This window comes from Pinus tabuliformis, chromosome 9, assembly GCF_031772625.1.
Source record: "Pinus tabuliformis cultivar Carrire ecotype Pingquan chromosome 9, CPIR1, whole genome shotgun sequence".
Lineage (NCBI taxonomy): Eukaryota > Viridiplantae > Streptophyta > Pinopsida > Pinales > Pinaceae > Pinus > Pinus tabuliformis.
Genome location: NC_142307.1, coordinates 2,016,401,315 through 2,016,423,161, shown reverse-complemented (window position 1 = coordinate 2,016,423,161; position 21,847 = coordinate 2,016,401,315). Strand labels below are relative to the sequence as shown.

General features: G+C 40.7%; 1 protein-coding gene across 6 annotated transcripts in view; it reads left to right on the top strand.

Annotated features, from left to right (window-relative positions):
• The first annotated feature begins 333 nt into the window (after positions 1–333).
• The window catches only part of LOC149157167 (syntaxin-52-like), a 172,709-nt gene continuing 151,195 nt past the window's right edge, over positions 334–21,847 (top strand). For 2 of the 6 annotated variants that reach the window (XR_016262463.1, XR_016262462.1), the window contains exon 1: positions 347–939. Coding sequence is in view for 3 of the 6 variants with exons in the window: in XM_089439171.1 (XP_089295297.1) it covers positions 710–939 (230 nt within the window). In the remaining 3 variants the exon portion in view is untranslated. Of the gene's footprint in view, positions 940–21,847 lie in introns of all 6 variants that reach the window. The other 4 variants (XM_089439171.1, XM_089439170.1, XM_089439169.1 and 1 more) reach the window with 4 other exon arrangements.

Sequence of the window (21,847 nt, the reverse complement as noted above, 5' to 3'; positions counted from 1 at the left end):
TATCATTACAGTGGAAAATAATTTATCTAATATTACTCCTCTTAATAACCTCATTATTTCAATCATAACTCACATGCCCCTTATTTGAAGTCAATTGTACCATGTGCAAATAAAAAACTCAAGACATGAAGTTCCAGCACAAAAAACAGCATCACCTGCTTGGAACTAGAACAATCAGAAATAGCAACAATATGTGTTCCAAAGCGATTGAACCATCCTCATCCATGTGCATGAAAATGACATGATTGTCACCATGTAATTATACATGTCCATGACCAAAATCTATTAACAATTCCGTAACATAAATACCCCCAAAAAAAAGGAAATCCCGGGGAAGAATGCGATGGAGTCACCCGTGAAATGTTGCCATTGGGCATGAAAGGAACGTGTAAAACATGGGATGGGAGCAAGGGATCATGATATGTATTGATTTGTTTAATGGAAAAATTGGTGTGAACGGTGGAGCTCAAGTTCAAGTGGCAGAAGTACGTTTTTAGTATCCTGTCATGGAAGACCACATCGCTCTGGGTAAAATTGGACCGAGGTTGTACTGAAGTTTTTTGTTTTTTCGATTCATGCAAGCATTCTGCAAAATAAACATCTGAACTGGAGGAAAACGTTTTTGTGGATCTGTCTGCGTAAACCAAATCTAATGTAGTGGGATTGAGTCGGCTGCTTCCTTCCATTACATGTTTGGAGGAGGAGGGAGATGGCGTCTCAACAGATAATTGTATTTGATGCATGGATCCACGAAGTGGAGGAGGCGATGCGGTTAGCAGAGGACATTGAATCACGTATTAGGGAGCGAGGTTCTTTTCAGGCAGTTGGAGGGGATCCCAACTCTGTCCTGATAGGAGCCCGGCGTAAGCTCATGCTCTTGGCTACCAAGCTCGACCGCTTGGAATCTCTTCTTCAGAATCCGCCTGCCAAGCCCGTCCTGTAAGTTAATCTTCACCTAATTATATTCCTACCTTTTCCATATAAAAGCATGCTTTTGTGTGCATATTTCAGCATATCATAATGGAATAATATTTATATCCCCAATTCAATTGCTTGTGCATTCTATAGCCCGGGCGGAGGTGGGGCGATCCACTGTGTGGGTTCTGTAACCGTGCATTCGGTCCATTGAATATGGACTGTACAGCAAAACCCATGTAAACACGGGTTTGATAAGCACCTCGATGTTGTGAAGTTTCAGAAGTATATATCGAGTTCACACCTATGCCTAACATGTCAAATATCATAATTCAAAATATGCAACCTTGGGCTTTGCTAGGCTTGGGTTGAGATGGATAGTATTTCTTACTAGGTTGGGTGTAGGTGGGTCCCTGCTGGTGGTTTATCAAGTTTCAACCCTGTGTGATGACCTGAATTTTTAGTGAAGTGGGTGTATTGAATATGAATACAATGCTTTGAATTTATAGTGAAGGGGTTGTGTTGATTTTTTTATGTGGTTTATGGATTTTGAAGATTGGTGATCACTATATTCACAGAATATTTATATAGGTATATTTACTTGAAGGAATCACTTTCTGCTGGTTCAATCATGGAGCTTGATCCCGAGATTATCGAGAAAATTGAATCTCTAATTTCTCAATAGCAAAAATGCTTTAATAATAAAAACACAATCAACTAAATTAACCCTTAAGATTAATGATTATATTGACATTTATAGTGATATTTCCTTGAATTTATGTTAAAGTGATTGTATTCACATCTATAGTGAAGTGAGTGTATTGAATATGAACACTATGCCTTGAATTTACAGTGAAGTGGGGGTATTGACATTTATAGTGAAGTGGGTGTATTGAATATGCATACTATGCCTTGAATTTATGGTGAAGTTTAATATGCACTTCAAGGTTGTGAAGTTCAAAGTTGCATATCTTGAATTTTTTATAAATTACAACCTATGAAATATTAAAAAGTGAGATATGCAACTTTGAAGTGTATAGTACACTCTGGTATAGATGAGTTGGTATTAATATTAGAGTGTAAATTCAGTTTAATTCTGGATTTGTTAGGTATAGAGAGGAATAAAATTGAGTGTAAATATTTTGATTATTTACATGGATCTAGGTTGGTTGTAGTTTTGTATTATATATATATATAATTTATTATTAATATATTTAAATTTACACTATAATAATATTTCAATATAAAATATCATATTTTTTTTTTCTCTATGTTACACGAAATGTCTAAGAACTTGATGTTTCGGGTCATATCAGTACCCAAAATGCCAAAACATAACGGAAACATTGCTAAAACGTCGGTGTCATATAATCATCTATGAAAGTTAATATAGATCTGGTTTTAATTCTAAATTGTTATCTGAGTCTTATTTCTCTTTTTCTTCCAAGATAATGTCTTATTTCTCTTTTTCTTGCAAGATAATGTGTTATTCGTTTAATTCAAATTATATATGTAAAAACATATATATATAACATTTAAGCCGATATTTCTATTTTTGGAAAGCGATGTTTCTAAACATACCTGTTTTGAAAACTTTGAAACGTTTCGACATTTTGTACAACATAGGTATTTCTATTTATATGTAAATCTGGTACCTGGCTTTTTGGTGTCTCTAGTTTTATGTAATGCAAACATATCAAATCTATCTCTTTCATATATACAAAAATATCTTTATTTCTGTTTATACCTCTATTGGGCTAACCTATAACCTATAGTATTATTACTATTATTTGTTATAACTGTTTTATTTTTAAAAATAAAACTATGATAATGTTAGTGTTAACCATGTGACATCATCCTACCATATTCGGCTGTAGAAGTGCCTTTCGGCACAACTAGGTTGGTCAATAACAGATGCGATGCTGCCCATTCTGAGAATCTACTTGAAAGCACAAAGCAGCCCAGTAGTTTGAATGGCTCACAATGCTGTAATTCATGACACTTTTAATTGTTTGATATTCTTATCTTTCTCTATGATTTGTTAGGCTATCAATTGCTTTCTGTTTTTTGGTTGGAAGTGCTTTGAAAAACATGCTCCACAGGGTTACACTGCAAAGAGCAGACTTCCCTTGGCTTAAGTGCCAGGTCTGAAGTGTATTCCACTAAGTCACCCAGGACATGCACCTGTCCTCGTCCGTTGGAAACTCATCGAGTCATTTCAGGCAGGTGAGGCAAACTACGCCAAGAATGGAACCTTGGAAGACAGCTCAATAATCGGTCAACCTTGTCAGTGTAACAATACCCTTTTGGTAGGCAGGCTGTCTATATTTTAGTCACTATTTAGTATTTACCTACCTTTGGTCCTCTGTCAAAGATATAGCCTTCAAAGAAATGCTTTTCACTATAATATGTGGATTTTTTCCTAGGGGGCCGATGGCTTATATTTATTTATTTATTTCTTGATATCACTTGAAAAATAAGTGAAAACATTATCGAGAAATTTGTCAATTATCAGAAGCTAGGTTGGTTTGAAAATAGCGTTTTTCTATCTGTTGTAGAAATCAAAAGAAACCACTGATAAAACAATTTAGTTTTCAATTTTATATTCATTAATTGAAACAATCATAGGAAGCATGAATGACATCTGCACTTGTATGCACATTCAATTTTAGAGAGGAGACCTTGAGCGTACATTGAAGGTTGCATAGCATCGTTGAATGAAGACTGTTCTCCACTTGAAAGGGGTGCTATGTTCTGCCAACCTTCAATATTTCTTAATGACATGACAGACTAGTTTTTCTGAAGGAAAAATTGCTAACTAATGCAAACTATAAACAGTTTCCTAACTTCTGTTAGTTTCAATCACCATTATGTTGCCCTTCTCAGTGCTTATAACTGTTTGAAAAACATTGTCTTGTAAAAGTTTCGGTGTTCTAAAAGCTTGCACTAGCTAAAAAAAACTAGATTCAGTGTTGAAAGAACTTTTTTCAAACCCGTGAACAATGTTTACCATTGAAATATGGAAATCAACCACTGTAAACATGCAAAACATAAAGTATCTTCCAGGGAGATCGAAGAAGACGGAGTCTAAAATTATATCTTCTTTTTATCTTTTGCCAAAGAAATAGGCAAGAGTGAGGTTGCTAGTATCAGGCTAGCCCACAATTATACTTGCTTAAGAGTGCTTAGGCTCAAAGCCATTACAACAATATTCTTCCCGGCATCAAAGCTCAACATGTCATTAGCAGCTATATGAACATGGGTGAGTAGGATAACATTCATTACGCACAACCACTCAAGATGTTCAGGGAAAAAGAAGCATATAACTTCATCATAATATAGATGTTGAGAGTCGAGACACACATAATTCTCCAAAATTTGATGTCTTTGAACAAAAGAGTAAAAGTCACAGGATTTTTAGAAAATGGATGCTATATTTTTTCAGACATATGTACAAGAAATAGAGATAGAGAAGATAATTTTATTAATGCCCGATGAATAACCATAAAAGTAGATCAATGTAACTGAAAAGCAACCAGTATGAATATAATGTGAGAGTGCAAGTGCAATTCCCAGACACATAAAAAGTGGAACTAATTTCAAACTGCAAACATAATATTAATGGAATCTGAAAGAGACAGAAAAACACAGGAAGAGAACAAAAAGGAAAGAAATAGAAGCGCAAAATGAAACAGTAATAAAAGGAAATCTAGACCAGTCAACCAACTCTCACTGCTATGTCTTCCACTGTTATTGACTGTTACTATTCTTTTCAGTTATTTTTGCATTGTAGCATCTGCAGGGCAACTCATGCGCATTTTTGGGCAATGGCCATTGACCTAGTTTGCTAAAAAAAATGTGTTCTTCTTCAACCTGTTTAAACAATCATTTAATTCACTTGATGCCAGAGGGAAGCTGGCCAATTTGGTAACTATGATTTTGTTCAGTCTGGTAATGAAGGTTTTTTTTTCCTGTCATAAATAGTCAGTCAAGCAGTTGAAGTATAAATAACAGCTACTCTTATAGAGGATCAAGCTAGTGATCTTGCCTATCAACCACACCTCGCATTGAACATATTACCTTTCTCTGTTGTGGTTCACATTGCGAATCGCTTTCCCTTTTGGTCATCTTTTTACTGTATTAAAAAATTACAATTAATTATTCTGTGCTTGTGATGTTTAGAATGTTGAAATGACATGTACCATTCCCATTTCAGTCAACATGACTTTATTTCAATGAAATTGGAGACTGCTGTTTTGGTACCACTTTACTTACTTTCGACCTTGCGACCTGACCGCCTTCAACTTATATTGACCTTGCGGCCTGCCCTCTCGATTGATACCTATCCGTCTATATATATCTCCCTCCTGAGATCTTCTCCCTCCTATCCCTTTCGAACTACAAAAGTCATCCCACCTACTAAGGACGTGAATCTCAAGCCGTTTCCACCAAGCCCAGTTACACCTGATGCAGTTCAACTCCCCCCACAGTTCTTGAATTGCCCAGTTCCCCATATCCACGATACAATATGGAGAGTGCATGTTTACACCCAATGAGACACGACGGACACAGTTAGTTCAACAACTTCCAGTTATCCATTTTGCCTTTTCATCACGTCTCCTTATGTTAGGCGGGATGCATTCATTAGATGGGCGGGGCTACTCGGTTGAGCTGCTGGGCAGGGCTGCTTGGCTTATAGGCTGGGCTTACGCGCTGCTCAGCTTGGCTCCCAGGCTCGGTTGAGCTTATAGGCTTGGATACTTTGCTTTGCTACTCGACTGGGCTACTTGGCTGGGTTTTTTTAGGATTATCAATGTAAGACAAAGTTCACACTTGTAATCAAAAGGGAACCCAATCAATTTACGCGGCTACCATTGTACCCAAATATATTCCACAATGCCCTCCTCCTCCCCCCCAAAAAAAGAAAAATAAAAAACCAAGATAGTACACAGTATACAATATGATTACGCGATCATGCTTGATGATCAAAATGGGGTTGATACCTCTCATATATAGGTGTTAAGTTTTAGAAATAACTCTAAGTTGGATCTGGCATAAAAACTAAACAATGTAGGAAAAAACCCAATCCTAACACTAAAGCTTACTAACTGAACCCTATGGAACCACATGTGAGCCCGTTGATGGTCACAAGTATCACCAAGACAAGGTTATAACACTAACATCTTCCTTAAGCATGACATGGGGACAAAAGGAAGGAAAGGTGGCATCATAAGAAAACTTTTGAGACCACAAGATAAAATGTAAACAAATAATACTAATAAATGTGACTGAGTAAATGTTACATCTCAACAGCCCCTCTTGATATTCAGTCAGTGAAGATGTGGCTAAAATGACCAAATAAACAAAACAATAACATCCCCTCTTGATTTTTATTCGGGGTGGGGAATACAATCATGCGCACTAATGATGATAGTCTCCAAGAGATGACAATAATGAAGGAAAAGAACATACTAAAGTCTAAATGTTGATTTTGTAGCCTCGGAAAGTCTTGTACATTGGCTTGGTCACTGGTGTCTTAGCATGTAGAAGATACTTGATTGCCTCTTTAGGTGCTTGCTTGGTGTTGTAAGTGATTTTATGATTTCTTTCCTAAGGTTAACTTAGGAACAATACAATAATCAATTTAATTAATTGTTGTGGACTATTAAGCCCGTTGCTGTTACTCTACAAGGCTATCACTAGACCAAGTGACAACAATGAGATAGTAGCCCATTGTCACGACAACTACTACACCTTGCTCTTTATGGACTTTCACCAATGGGAGGAGTCCCGGTATAAAGGTCACCCAATAGGTATTCTAAGTTTTAAAGGTATGAATTGACTTAAAGACTTCTAAGGGAAAGACACAATTTAGGTGATTGGCTCCAATTGTGAAGAGGAAGCAATTCACTTTCCTTAGAGAAGCGAAAATGGGGCAACACAAGACCTAGGGTTTGATTGATAGGTTGTGAGTTGGGATGACCCAAGGTCAAGATGCCAAGAAAGGGTTTCCAATGATGCGTTTCAACAAAGTTATGGCACATGAGACCCTCAAGAAACCCTCAAGTTGAAGCTAAAACCAAACTAGGGTTTTACACTAGGGAAAACAACCAGGGCAAGAGAAATTATGGATGGAAATGGAATGAATGCCCACCAAAGGTATTGGTTTTGAGGCAACTACTACAAACCTCGATGTTTAGACTTTCCAAGGCCAAGAATCTCCCTCCCTAGTCAATTCTTACCAACCCTAGTTGGTCGCTTGGCCTTCATAGGTCTGAATTGGAGAGAGAGAGAGAAAAGGTTAAAATTTATGGATAAAATTTGACTTGATCACCTACAATGGATGTCCAGTGCCTACTCCTTAGGTGGATGGAGTCTATGGATATTCAAGGTTAGCTAATCCTTGTAAGGGAGTAAGGATATTTTGATGCCCTAGTGTCAAAACCCTAACTATTATCTTTGTGAGGGATTAAAGGCACTTGGGAGAGCTACAACATGAGTTCACCAGGGGAATACCATTCACATGTTATATAATGAGTAATGCATGTAATAATGGTATCTAGCTTCTATGCATTAGATTTTCATCAAATTAGGGCACAACAAAAAAAACCTTAGATTAGCTATATATTCCATAGATTAGACATAAAACAAAAATTTATGAAATACAAGGCTCACTTACAAGATAACATGCATGAATAATCCATCATTGATCCAAGATAACTTCTCCAAAGACAAAGACATAGCTCCAATACAAAGTTCGTTCCATAGATCACATCTCTCCACAAGTAAAGAAGGTCGAAATTATCCTAAGAGAGGCGGAATTGTCCAAGCAATGATGATCCTTGATGAAAAGTTCCTCTTCTCTATTTATATGAGGACAAGTCTAATTCTTAGTCTAAGAAGGGTAGCACAAGGTGGGACCATCCTCATCTAGGCCCTAAATCAGTTGCCATCCCTCATATGGTGCTAGGCTAGCCTTGGGGCATGCTGGGTCTAGGTGTATCATCTTGAAGAATCATTAAATGAGTGCAAAGTGGCAGAACACTCTGGATGTAGGAGGTGCTCAGGGGTAGGTATGATGTTTTGCTATTGCTCAGAGACCCAAGGCTCTCAACACTTCACTTGTGGGTGCCAATATACTTCTCTGGGGCTTGGGTACTTGTGGGTAAGATGCCCAGGTCATGGGCTGTTGAACCACTTGACAATCATAACATAAAATCTAGTGAAAGCAACCAGTCATCAGGGACAATAATCATTATTTCATCTAAGTGAACCATGCTTGAATATAAAGGGCTATTTAACACTTAAAATAAGGATTCCCTTCGAAAAATGGGGTCTTGAACTCACAATGGTGTTTCCTCCCTAGGTAGGAGTGGCTAAAGGATACCCTATTAGGTGTTTCTAGCCCCCAAGGGGAAGTAACATTTCCTCAGTCCACCCTTCAATTGATAGGTGTTAGTGAATAATAATGATGGTACAGAGGGGAGAAGACTTCATGGCCAAGTGCCATGGTCAAAGGGACCAACATGATGGGGATCCACATCCTGAGTGTATAGATGTGAGGAGGGAGCAATCGTGGATGCATGAGTTACCAACTCGGCCTTTCTTTTTCTACCCCTCTTGTGTGCCTTTTACTTTTGCTTGATTTTTCCTTGTATCACTACTCGTAGCTCAAAGGGTTAGAGCTTGCTTTGAATGATCTATAACAATTGTATTACCCCTTAAGGATGAGTCATTTCATTGCTCATTGGGGTTAGCTCATGCAAGGGTTCCTTTTTATTTTGTGATGGAGCAACATGTGCTCAGGAACTGGGTGATGGCCATAGTGAGCGAGGTAGAGTTCATGCTAGGATTTTGCCCACATGCTATTGTGTATGTCCCGACCATATTTTGCATTTGATATTCTTTTGTTTTATTTTATGGCCATAATATGCTTTTTCCTTTAGCTGCATCAACCTCCCAAGGCAAAGTTCCGAGCCCTACCTAGGTATGTGGATGTATGGGTGCCAAAACCCAAAGAACTAATGGTTAGTTGAACCCAAAGAATGGAGGTGGAATATGGGCTTGTAATGTAAGGTGGAAAGTGGTAAGTATGGAATAGGGATAGATGGAACACGTTATCTAAATCGAGGCTTCCCGTGTAGTGCCCCTCTTATACGCATTGGGCCATTAGGGGAGATCTCACTAGACTAAGATCAAAGATTAAGCCCCCATTTAAGGTGAGGGAAAAAGATCATGGTCAAAACCCTCTTTCCAGGTCAACCCATAATCCATATTAAAAGCCCAAATATAAGCAAGCATAAGCACTCAATTGCAAAATGAATAAAGTACCTTTTAATTGGAAGCCCACCTCTGTCTATGTGCTCTTGTCGAATGGGTGAGAAAGTATATGATTGATGCAGGTGGTAGAGATAAAATGACACGTCATCAGCTAGTGGTGGTTGTCAGGGGCTGCATGGTTGGCTGACTCGATGTGAAGAATGGGATTTTTTTTTCTCCTATAGGGTCACCCACTTTGGTAGGTAACATCTGGCTCCAACTGGGACATGAGCTCACCGTAGAGCGCATGATCCATATGCTTGAACAGGGAGTTCATGAGAACTCCAACAATCCTTGGGATCGTAGACTTGTAACTTGCACATTGCAATCAACTTGTTTGGGAGCATGTGCACTAGGCATAGGGTATCACCCATGTTCTATATGAAAGTATAAATCCGTAATGAAAATAAAATCTATTTTAAATGCAATCTATATTAGTTTTTGGTAGTAGCGGACATGTGTTCTAGTCTCTATGGTGTTTATGAGGTTAGGGAACAAATTTTCTCTAATACCCATAATTTTTTTGCGAGAAAACACCTCAATTCGATTAATTAGCCAGTTATTAAAATTTCCCCGAGTTTAACTTAGGAAAACTGGTTAATTAAATTGAATTAATTGAGGAAAATCGAATTTGCTGTAGAGACTTTCAAAAAAGTCATTTGATGGAGTCAAGATGATCTTAGCCATCGATTGTGATTAGATCATGGTCGTTGATTGCTCAACAAAAGATTATAAAGAGCAAGTCGATGGGGTCAGAGAGACATTTGAGTAGTTTGACTTACTCAGTTGTAGTAATTAAGCAAGGGTGCAATTGAAGCAGAAGGAGACACCGACAACAAGGGTTTTAGTAGAGATTGGGGAGGAGAATTTCAGATAGTATTTCCACAGATTTTCCATTGTCTCAGTGACTGGAAAAGAAGTCAATTTTATTTGTAGGAGGGGGTCGAAATTAGCATTGCGAGTAGCCAGTTAGACAATGTTAGTGGCTGAGGAGCTCGTTTCAGTGAGCTAGTGCTAGATCTATCACCCAGAGGCAGAGCAAATGGGCCAAGAGCATTGATGGAGGCAGTTTGACTTGCAGGAAGTGATTTCTAATAAATCCCCAACGCTGTAATCTTTGATGTGGGTGGCCTTGAAAGCATATTGGCCAACTTGTTTGTGTTGCCCTTCTTATACTTGATCACCAAATGAAACTACTGTAAAAACCCCATCCACTTGTAATGCCTAGTCTGATGTAGCTTACTCTATTCCTGCAAGTACTGTAACGGCTGGTGATCTGTGTGGATTACTATCTCCTTTCCCATCAGATAATGCTTCCACTTCTTCACAGCTTGCACCATGGCATAGAGCTCCTTATCGTAGGCAGGGTAGTCGAAAACTGCCCCATGAAATACTTTAGAATGTTAGCATATAGGCCTTCCTCCCTGCATATGACGAAACATATGACAAGGTCACAGGAGCTTTTTGAGACTCATAGGGGTACTAGCGAGGCACAGTGTTGATAATATCGCTGAGATATCGGCGATATTCGGAAATATCGCGATATTTTCGGCAAGCCGAAATATCGCCGACCAAATATCACGATATTTTCGAGTTTTGAAAATCGCGCGAGATTTACGATATTTCGGCGATATCTCAGAAAATATCGCGCGACGACCTAAAATATCGCCGGTGACCCTGAAATCATTCCGCGCGGCCTATATAATTCGATTTTTGGTTTTTTTGAAGTCATTTTGTTTTTCTGAGCGCTGGAGAAGGAATGTGGTTGCTGCCAAGGAGGGTTTGAAGCCAATATTCGCCAATACGCCACCAACAACGAAGATTTCTAAGCTGCAAGTGCCAAGAACAGTAAGACAATCTCGATTCTCATTCTTCCGGTTCCCTACAATCATTTTGCTTGGTTTTTGATTTGATTTCAAATTGCAAGGGTTTGCATTGAGCAATACCACACATATTTATAGAAAATAACTTCATATTGATCACTGTCAAGGTAAACCGTAATACAATAATTCCATTCTCCACCTACAGCAGTGGTATCACGGTTCCAACAAAAGAGACATATTTGTTCATCTTATTGTATCCTATATGGTTTTTGTTGCCTGTCTAAACAATCTCTTCTCCACAAACATGAACCACTTCCACCGGACAGGAGCAATCAACAGACAAGTCACAAAAATATGCTGCCATTACCATATAATATATATGCACAGCGTGACAGCATAGAGGATTTACAGATGGCAGCTGTGTAATATGCTAGGCTGCAGAAACAATCAAGCATCTAATGTGCGGCTACAAAATATTTTCACAATTACCCATTCTGCAAACAACATTCAATATACAGTTTCTCATGATCTTAACTTGATGTCCTCATGTCAGTTTTTGGAAAGAATGTAGAAGTATGAATGGGATAAATGAGCATATATTCCTCCTCTTCTACAGCATTTATGCCCAAAAGATGTAGGGAATCATCACCTACAGCAGGTCTAGACTCTAAATTATAAAGTTATAAACCATTTGCAAACTACATATGTCATAAACCATCAGTAATGTGATGTCAAGTTTATGAATGGAATGAAAAACGCCTCTAAAACCTCTCAATAGGTATAAATTTATAATGCTGGCCCATGGGGATATTGAACCGTCAAATATTTGATTACCCTCGAAGAACAAAAATTTCAGGCCTATACACTTTAATAGAATGCCCACAATTATCTAAGTTCCTGACTTCTTCTATTTTCAACATACTTCAAGAATGTCTACCTGATGGATCTTAGAAGCCAATGATAACGCTTACAAAAACTCAGATGAAGAGAAGGATGATGATATTCTCAAAGATCCGAACCTTTTCAACTGCTAAAAACATGTTGTCATGGATAAGTATCAAAGTTTGAAGAAGTACTGTTGGAATTTGGAAACCTCATCTTTTCTCTCCCATATCGATGCAATCATCAAAATCCTCCCTCCATCAGCTCAAAAGGTGCTGCCTTCTTCTTCAAAGATTGCACCCTGCCTTGCTGGTTAAAGATGTAACTTTCTCTGTGCTCACTGCTATGAACTTATGAAGTCTAATAATGCATTATGCACCTACAGCAGTGGTATAAGTTATAACAGTTATATATTATTATATTTTTCCCATGCTTGGCATAATGCTGAAAGAAATTGTTCTCATTCCGTGCCAATTTGCTATGTGTTTCATTTGCCATTTGGATACCTCACGTTACAACATGTTCATACTCTTTTGTTCAAGAGTATTCAACAGTCAACTTGTATTACACTTCTATTCAACAATCAACTTGTATTACACTTCTATTCAACAGTCAAGTTAAAACTGTTTTGTAAAATGATGTGGTTATTTCAATTTGTAATTTGAAAATTTCGTATTACTTATTAAGTTACTAATTCCAATTTTTTTTTGGTGCTCTAGGTTTCCGTTTGAGTTAGCCCACTACAAAATACAAATATGCCAAAAGCCTTGGACCCATTTTGGGAGTATGGGAGCCCTGATGGTGGGACAAATCGTGCATATCTTACATGAAAATTGTGTGGGAACAAGATGACAGGTGGGATTACACGACTGAAATACCATCTTGCTAGACTCAGTGGACATGGTGTTGGGCTTTGTACAGTTTCTAGTCCGGAGCTTATACAAAAAGCTCTTGAGGCAATTGAAGAAAAGGACAGAAAGAAGAGGCGGAAAGAAACAAAGCTGAACGTGCAGGTAGATCTTTCGGGATATCTTCTCCTGATTTTGGTGTTGAGGGTAGTGGGCCTAGTGGCCCTAGTGGGAGGGGCTCCACAACTGGCACACCATCACATGCTACTGCTAGTGTGAGTGCGAGGTCATCATTTTTTGTTCCACGAACAGGCGCTGGAGCACAACCTGGCATAAAATCGCTTGTTAAAAAAAAGGAGAAGCAAAAAGCAGATAGAGTCATGGGGAGGTGTATTTTTGGAGCGTCTTACCTCTCAGATCACGAAAACCAATCCATTTTGGCAGCCAATGTGTGATGCTATTGCTGTTGTGGGCCCAGGGTACAAAAGTGCCACATATGAGGAGTTGCGGGGCCCAATTCTTCAAGCAGAAAAACAGGACATCAACTCTAGATTGGCGGAGTTGAAAAAGACATGGGAAGTCACTGGATGCACAGTGATGCTTGATGGTTGGACAGATAGGAAGGGTAGGACCCTTCTAAATTTCTTGGTACATTGTCCTAAAGGTACCATGTTTATTAAATCGTTGGATGCATCAGAACATATCAAAGATGCAGCAACGATATGTGAGTTGTTAGATGGGTTCATTCGGGAGATTGGTGTGCAGAGTGTGGTGCAAGTCATAACAGACAATGCAGCTAATTATGTGTCTGCCGGCAGAATGCTTATGGAGAGGCATCCCACATTGTTCTGGACTCCATGTGCAGCCCATTGTCTTGATTTGTTGCTTGAGGATATGGGGAAACTCTCCTTCATCAAAGAGGCAGTTGATATGGCTAGGAGCATCCCCAAGTTTATTTATAACCATGCTTTTGTTCTTAGCCTTATGAGGAGGTTCACTAGAAACAAGGAGTTGCGACGTCCTGCCATCACACGTTTTGCCACAACCTTTATTACTCTTCAGTCTTTGCTTCGATGTCAGTTCGAGTTGAAGCAAATGTTTGTGTCTGATGATTGGCGTAATTGTAGATACAACAGGAGACCTGATGGGAAAGCCATTGCAAAAATGGTGTACTCTGAGACATTTTGGCGTGGAGTAGAAGAAGCATGTGCAGTTAGCGAACCTATAGTAAAGGTTCTTAGATTGGTGGATGGAGAGAAGCCTGCAATGCCTTATTTGTATGAGGGCATGGATAGGGCCAAGGAGGCCATTCGTTCCTATTATGCAAACAAGGGTTCTGCTGGCCTTGATAGGCAGATGATGTTATGGGATGTGATCGATAGTCGGTGGATAGGGATGCTTCATCGACCCATTCATGCAGCAGCACTCTTCCTCAACCCCGCATTTTCATACAAATGCAACTTTGATTTTGATGGCGAGGTGATGGAAGGGCTCCATTCCTGTATTCAGAGGATGGTACCTGATCTTGAGCTTCGCAGCAAAATCAATCGCGAGGTACAATGTTATCAGGATTGTGTTGGCCTATTTGGCTTTGATGATGCCATTAGGGAAAGGGCCCTCTTCATGCCACGTAAGTGACAAGTCATCACTCATTAGAAATTAGAAATTTGAATTTAATTATGTTTTAACTTTTAAGTTTTTGAATTTTTTATTTCATTATTTTGTTGTAGATATTTGGTGGCGAAGCTATGGTGCAAGGGCACCAAATTTGCAAAAATTGGCTATATGAATCTTGAGTCAAACATGTAGCTCTTCAGGGTGTGAGCGCAATTGGAGTGTATTTGAGAAAATACACGCCAAAAAGCGCAACAGGTATAACTTTGAACTCAAGCCTTCAGTTGAGCAATTACACTTATTGTAATTTTTAATTTTTAATTTATGACCTTCAACTTCAAGTGTCAAGAGTCAAGAGTCAAGACTCATTACTTTTTTTGACACTCTTACAGGTTGGAGTTCGCACGCCTCAACGATTTGGTGTATGTGCATTACAACATCCGACTTCGAGTGAGACAAATAGAATCACCAATGGATCCAGATGCCATTTCCTTAGACAATATTGATGTATTGTCTCCGTGGAGGGTGGAGTCTGAGGAGCCCATATTGGAGGAGTCGCCTTCATGGTTAGAGCCAGTGGCAGATGATCCATTAGAGCAGGGGCAGTAAGAGGGGGACTCGGAGTCAGAGGAGCAGCAGCACTTAGAGGAGGAGCAGGAGGACGAGGACACTGCGGGAGCATCAGCATCAACACCATCTGCTATAGATATAGGAGAGCATAGCTCCATGCCTAGCACTCATTATTTGACATTAGGTGCAGAGGCAGGGTCAGGGCCTTCTACTACTAGGGGTAGGCCTGGCAAACAGCCCATCATGTTTTCCCGTAAAAGAGGGAGAGGGCAGTAGATAGATAGCTGCTAGTTTTATTTGTTATGCTACATGTAACTCATGATGATGAGATACTTTTATATATGTGATGTTATTTTGTATTGGTTCTCCACATTTGAGTCCTTGAATGGACAATTATCAGGGATCAGCAGGATTTGGTATTGTTGAAATTTGGTACCGGAGGACAGGTGGTTCCCTTAGGCTTTGATCTTTGGCCTAGGGAAAAGTGTCCAAAAGAATTTAATTTTTCTCCTAAAGTGACTTTATAATTTTATAAAGTTAAATTTAATTTAAAAGTGACTTTAAGTGATAAAGTTACTAAGTTTAATTTTAAAGTGACTTTTATAAAGTCATTGAAAAATTAGAAAGAAAAAGTGACTTTGGAAATAAATGACTAAGTGGGTCTTTATTAAAGTGGGGTGAATTAAAAAATAAAAAGTGAGATTTAAATGAGCATTTAATCTCAGCCATTGATCTAAATCTATTTCAGCCATTGGATTTAGAGATCACCCAAAAGTCACTTGGGTCACCCAAAAGTCATTTGGAGTTATATTAAGGGAGGAAAAGGAGGAAAAGATCACATTCGATTCAATTCTTTCATGAGCAGATTGGGAGAAGAAGAGCAAGAGAGATTTCTGAGCAGGGAGGAGAAGGAGACAGCAGCTTGGCACACATTCCAAGGTAGCAGTTGAGCAGATTTGTACAGCTGATTCAGCACACAGTGAAAGGCAGATTTTGGCATGATTTTCGAGGAGAGGTTTGCACAAAAATCGAGGAGCAGTTTGCTGGTTTTTCTGCATGCAAAACGAGGGCCATACAGCAGCATTTAATGCTGAAAGTGGGCACGAAAATCGAGGAGACCGTACAACATTTATTACTGTCCTGTTTGCTGTAATTTCCAGTTTGCTGTGAAGCATGGGAAAAGAGATAAGCTGTAAATTTGCTTGCTGATTTTTTGCTGAAAATTTCTCACTGTAAAAGGCAATTTTCAGAAATAAAGAAGAGCTCTCAAACTGGTTTTCCCCAAGAGTTGTAGGGGGTTTTTCCAGGGTCACATTGACCAAAAATCTCAGTGTTTAAATGTGTAGGGGGTTTTTCCAGGGTCACATTGACCAAAAATCTCAGTGTTTAAATGTGTTTTAATGGCTGTTTATTACTGCTGATTTTTATTTCTGCAATTTCCAGCATTCTGTAAAATTTCCAGAATTTGTGTTTTCAGCAAATTTATTTTTTTCAGCTTGTTAAATGTATGGTTATGGGAAAGGGCATTTAACTATATGGGAGAAATAAGGAGAAACTGAAAACCGGGGTGGGAAAACAGAAATTTTTACATGGTATCAGAGCTTGAGTGCTGAAGGGCAGTTTGGGACAGCAAAAGGAAAAATTACAGTTGCTGATTTTTCACTCAGAAAATTCCAGCAAGCTGATTTTTTCATAAACAACAGTTTTATCTTTACTACAGCAGTGCTATTTTTCAGTTTTAGGACAGCAGGATGTCATTGGGATTGAGGGTGGAGGATAGGCTGGATGGGCATATAAATTACAGCGTTTGGAAGGAGAGAATGCAGAGTATCTTTGAGGAGGCAGAAGTCTGGGATATCATGGTGCATACCACACAGAACCCTGTTGTTGTGCCTACTGATGCTACTCAGTTGATAGCTTATAATAGAAAGAACAACAAGGGTAAGAGGGTGATTCTAGACGGAATCAAAGACCATTGCATTCCTCATGTGAGAGGAAAGAGCAATGCCCATGAGATGTGGACAGCATTGTCCAATCTCTACCAGAGTACCAATGAGAACCGGAAGATGGTCCTGAAGGAGAAGCTGAAGAACATTAAGATGGGTAATGATAGTGCAGCTGGATATCTCACAAAGATTACTAATGTGAGAGATGAGTTGGCAGCGATTGGAGAGGCCATTCCACCCACTGAGTTGGTGCGGATTGCAGTGAATGGCCTCCCCCGTTCATGGTTGAACTTTGCTGATGGGGTTTGTGCACGTGAGACCCTTCCCACATGGGAGAGGTTTTGGGATGATTGCATTCAGACAGAGATCAAGAAAGGTCAGCTTGGGGCAGCCAAGCCAGTTGAGCAGGATGAGGATGTAGCACTGGTGGCAGGAGGCAAAAAAGGCAAAGGGAAGAAGCAGGCTTCCACAAGCAGTGGTGGGGTCAAAGGCAAAGGTAAAGGTAAACAGGGGAACACACAGAAGGACTATTCCAAGGTGAAGTGTTGGAATTGTCAAAAGATGGGACACTATGCAGTTGTGTGTCCGGAGAAGAAGAAGAAGAAGGGGAAGAACCAGGACGTGGCAGCTTCAGCAGAGATTGAGGACTTTGCTGGTCGTTTTGACCGAGAGTTTGCGTTCACTACGTGTGAGTCCTCTAGTGCAGGATCACCTGCCACACAGGTTCAGAGGGAGCATGCTTTTCCCTCGATTAGCGGAGCATCTTCAGGTATCTGGTATGTGGACAGTGGGGCTTCACGTCATATGACAGGAGTCCGTGAGTACTTCTCAGAGCTTTCAGAGAGTGGCACTGATATCGAGGTAGTACTCGGTGATGACAGAGTTGTTAGAGCAGTCGGGGTGGGGACAGTGACATTTCAGAGGGAGTTCAAACCTCCCTTGAAGGTGTCAGAGGTTCTTTATGTGCCAGGGATGAGGAAGAACCTCATATCCGTCTCAGCTTTGGAGGACAGAGGATATAAGGTACTGTTCAGGGAAGGACAGGTGTTGATGTATCCCAGGGGCACTCTAGCTAATTCAGCTAGAGTGATAGGTGTACGCCATGCAAAGGTGTACAAGTTTGCATTCCAGCCCCTTTTGGCATTGAGTAGTAGTACGGAGAGCAGAGCTAGCAGTTCTGAGCTGTGTGAGATTTGGCACCGCAGGATGGGACATATGTATCATAGAGCCTTGAGGACATTGCGGTAGATCACTACAGGTGTGCCAGATTTCAGTACTGATCACGTTGATACTTGCAGAGGTTGTGCGATGGGCAAATTTGCCAAATCCCCTTTTCCCAGCAGTGACAGCAGAGCGACGGGGATACTTGATTTGATTCATTCCGATGTGAGCGGTCGGATGTCTCATGTTTCCTTGAGTGGATATGAGTACTATGTTTTATTCATTGATGATCACTCCAGGAGGACCTAGATTTATTTTTTGAAGACCAAGAGTGAGGTCTTCAAGCGGTTTCAGGAGTTCAGAGCTCTTGTGGAGATTCAGACAGGTCGAAAGATCAAGTCCTTGAGGTCGGACAATGGAGGAGAGTACACCCTTGGAGAGTTTGTTGACTATTGTGCGGAGGCAGGCATTAGGAGGGAGTTCACTGTTCCTTACAACCCCCAGCAGAACGGGGTTGCGGAGAGGAAGAACAGATCCATCATAGGGGCTGCCAAAGCCATGTTACATGATCAGGGGTTGCCATTGTTCTTGTGGGCAGAGGCCTGCAACACAGCTGTTTACTTGCAGAACAGGAGTCCGCATCGTGCCTTGGGGCACATGACTCCGGAGGAGGCTTTCTCTGGGAAGAAGCCTGATATTGGTCATCTTCATATCTTTGGATGCATTACATACTCCTATATACCCAAGGAGAAGAGGACCAAACTAGAGCCCAACGCAGAGAAGGGTATCTTTGTGGGCTACAGTGAGACCTCAAAGGCCTTTCAGATTTACATTCCTGCACAGAGGAGAGTTGTTGTCAGACGGGATGTGAAGTTCGAGGAGGACAGGGCCTTTAGGAGGTCACGGGAGTTAGAGTATCTGGATCAGCCAGACCCTCAGCAGCAGTTGAGTCAGTCGCAGGGATCCAGTGGGCAGGGATCAGGAGGATCCGGAGGTACATCTATGAGGATGTCAGGTCCGTCAGTGAGCAGTGGCTCGCCGAGCCAGAGGGGTGGTGCTCCGGGCAGCATGCAGAGCAGTTCACTAGGGAGTCCACTGATGGACAGTTCACACGGTACCTCAGCTTCTAAAGGTTTAGGTGCAGGCAGGAGGACAGCAGACAGACAGTCAGGAGTTCAGGCTCCTGATGATGATGATGAGGAGGAGTTTCATTCTCCTATGGGAGAAGCATGCTCAGGGAAGAGAAAGCCCAAGTGGCTTCAGGACACCTTGAGAGATGCCACATCTGTTGCTGAGCCGAAGAGGCCGGTCAGAGAGAGTAGACCACCTGAGAGGTTTTGTAGCTATATGGCGATGGTTACCAGCATCCTTGACTCTGAGCCTTCTAGCTATGAGGAGGCAGCTAGCCAGCAGGTCTGGAGAGAGGCCATGCAGGAGGAGTATTCTTCTATCATGAAGAATGATGTTTGGGAGGTGGTGCCGAGGCCTGAGGGCAAATCCGTGGTTACTTCCAGATGGCTTTACAAGGTAAAGCATGCTGCAGATGGCAGCATTGAGAAATTCAAAGCGAGGTTTGTGGCTAGAGGGTTCTTCCAGGTAGAGGGAGTTGATTATGAGGAGACCTTTGCTCCCGTGGCTCGATATACTTCGATCCGCTCCATTATATCGATAGCAGCAGAGATGGGTTGGAAGATCCACCAGATGGATGTGAAGACTGCATTTCTCAATGGCTTCATACAGGAGGAGGTGTACATTGAGTAGCCACAGGGCTTTGAGGTGCATGGGAAGGAGTCCCATGTGTGTAGACTGAAGAAGGCCGTTTATGGCCTGAAGCAAGCTCCCAGAGCTTGGTACTCCAGGATAGATACATATTTGCAGGGGATGGGTTTCACAAAGAGTGAGGCAGATCCGAGCCTTTACTTTATTGTGATTGGTGAGGAGCCTCTCATTCTGGTGCTGTATGTGGATGACTTGATCATTACAGGTGCAGAGAGACTCATAGAGCACTGCAAGAGAGATCTTGCGACGGAGTTTGAGATGAAGGACATCGGCTTGATGCATTACTTTTTGGGTTTGGAGGTGTGGCAGGAGGAGGGGCATTTCTTCCTGGGGCAGGGGAAGTATATTGTGGACATCCTTAGCAGATTCCACATGGAGGATTGTAGACCCATGTCGACACCAATGATCACCAACTGGAAGAAGCTTCATGCTTCGGATTCCGAGTTGGTGGATCCCACATTGTACAGGCAGCTGATTGGTTCCTTGATGTATTTGGTCAACACTAGACCAGATATCTGTTTTGCAGTCAACACGATGAGTCAGTTTATGTGTGAGCCTAGGAAGGTTCACTGGGTGGCTGCAAAGCACATTTTGTGGTACTTGCAGGGAACAGTGGATTATGGTTTGGACTACAGGCAGGGAGATGGAGTGAGATTGGCAGGATACACTGATTCTGATTGGGCAGGTTGTGCTTCTGATAGGAAGAGCACTTCAGGGTGCTGTTTTGGGTTGGGTTCAGCAGTAGTATCATGGTTCAGCCGGAAGCAGCAGTCAGTAGCACTGAGTTCAGCGGAAGCAGAGTATATGGCAGCCAGTCTAGCTAGTTGTGAGGCTATCTGGCTTCTCAAGATGTTGTTTGGCTTATTTGGTCAGCCGTTGAGACCTTCAGTGATTTACTGTGATAATCAAAGTTGCATTAAACTCACGGAGAATCCAGTAGTTCATGACAGGTCAAAGCATATCGGGATCAGATATCATTTCATCAGAGACTATGTTCAGAAGGGAGTTGTGAAGCTTGAGTATATTTCCACTGATGAGCATGTTGCAGATATTCTTACCAAAGTTTTACCACGGGGCAAGCATGTCTACTTCAGAGACAAGATGGGTGTGGTGAGGAACACCTTCCTCGGTAAGAGGGAGTGTTGAAATTTGGTACCGGAGGACAGGTGGTTCCCTTAGGCTTTGATCTTTGGCCTAGGGAAAAGTGTCCAAAAGAATTTAATTTTTCTCCTAAAGTGACTTTATAATTTTATAAAGTTAAATCTAATTTAAAAGTGACTTTAAGTGATAAAGTTACTAAGTTTAATTTTAAAGTGACTTTTATAAAGTCAATGAAAAATTAGAAAGGAAAAGTGACTTTGGAAATAAATGACTAAGTGGGTCTTTATTAAAGTGGGGTGAATTAAAAAATAAAAAGTGAGATTTAAATGAGCATTTAATCTCAGCCATTGATCTAAATCTATTTCAGCCATTGGATTTAGAAATCACCCAAAAGTCACTTGGGTCACCCAAAAGTCATTTGGAGTTATATTAAGGGAGGAAAAGGAGGAAAAGATCACATTCGATTCAATTCTTTCATGAGCAGATTGGGAGAAGGAGAGCAAGAGAGATTTCTGAGCAGGGAGGAGAAGGAGACAGCAGCTTGGCACACATTCCAAGGCAGCAGTTGAGCAGATTTGTAAGCTGATTCAGCACACAGTGAAAGGCAGATTTTGGCACGATTTTCGAGGAGAGGTTTGCACAAAAATCGAGGAGCAGTTTGCTGGTTTTTTTGCACGCAAAACAAGGGCCATAAAGCAACATTTAATGCTGAAAGTGGGAATGCAAATCGAGGAGACCGTACAACATTTATTGCTGTTCTGTTTGCTATAATTTCCAGTTTGCTGTGAAGCATGGGAAAAGAGATAAGTTGTAAATTTGCTTGCTGATTTTTTGCTGAAAATTTCTCACTGTAAAAGGCAATTTTCAGAAATAAAGAAGAGCTCTCAAA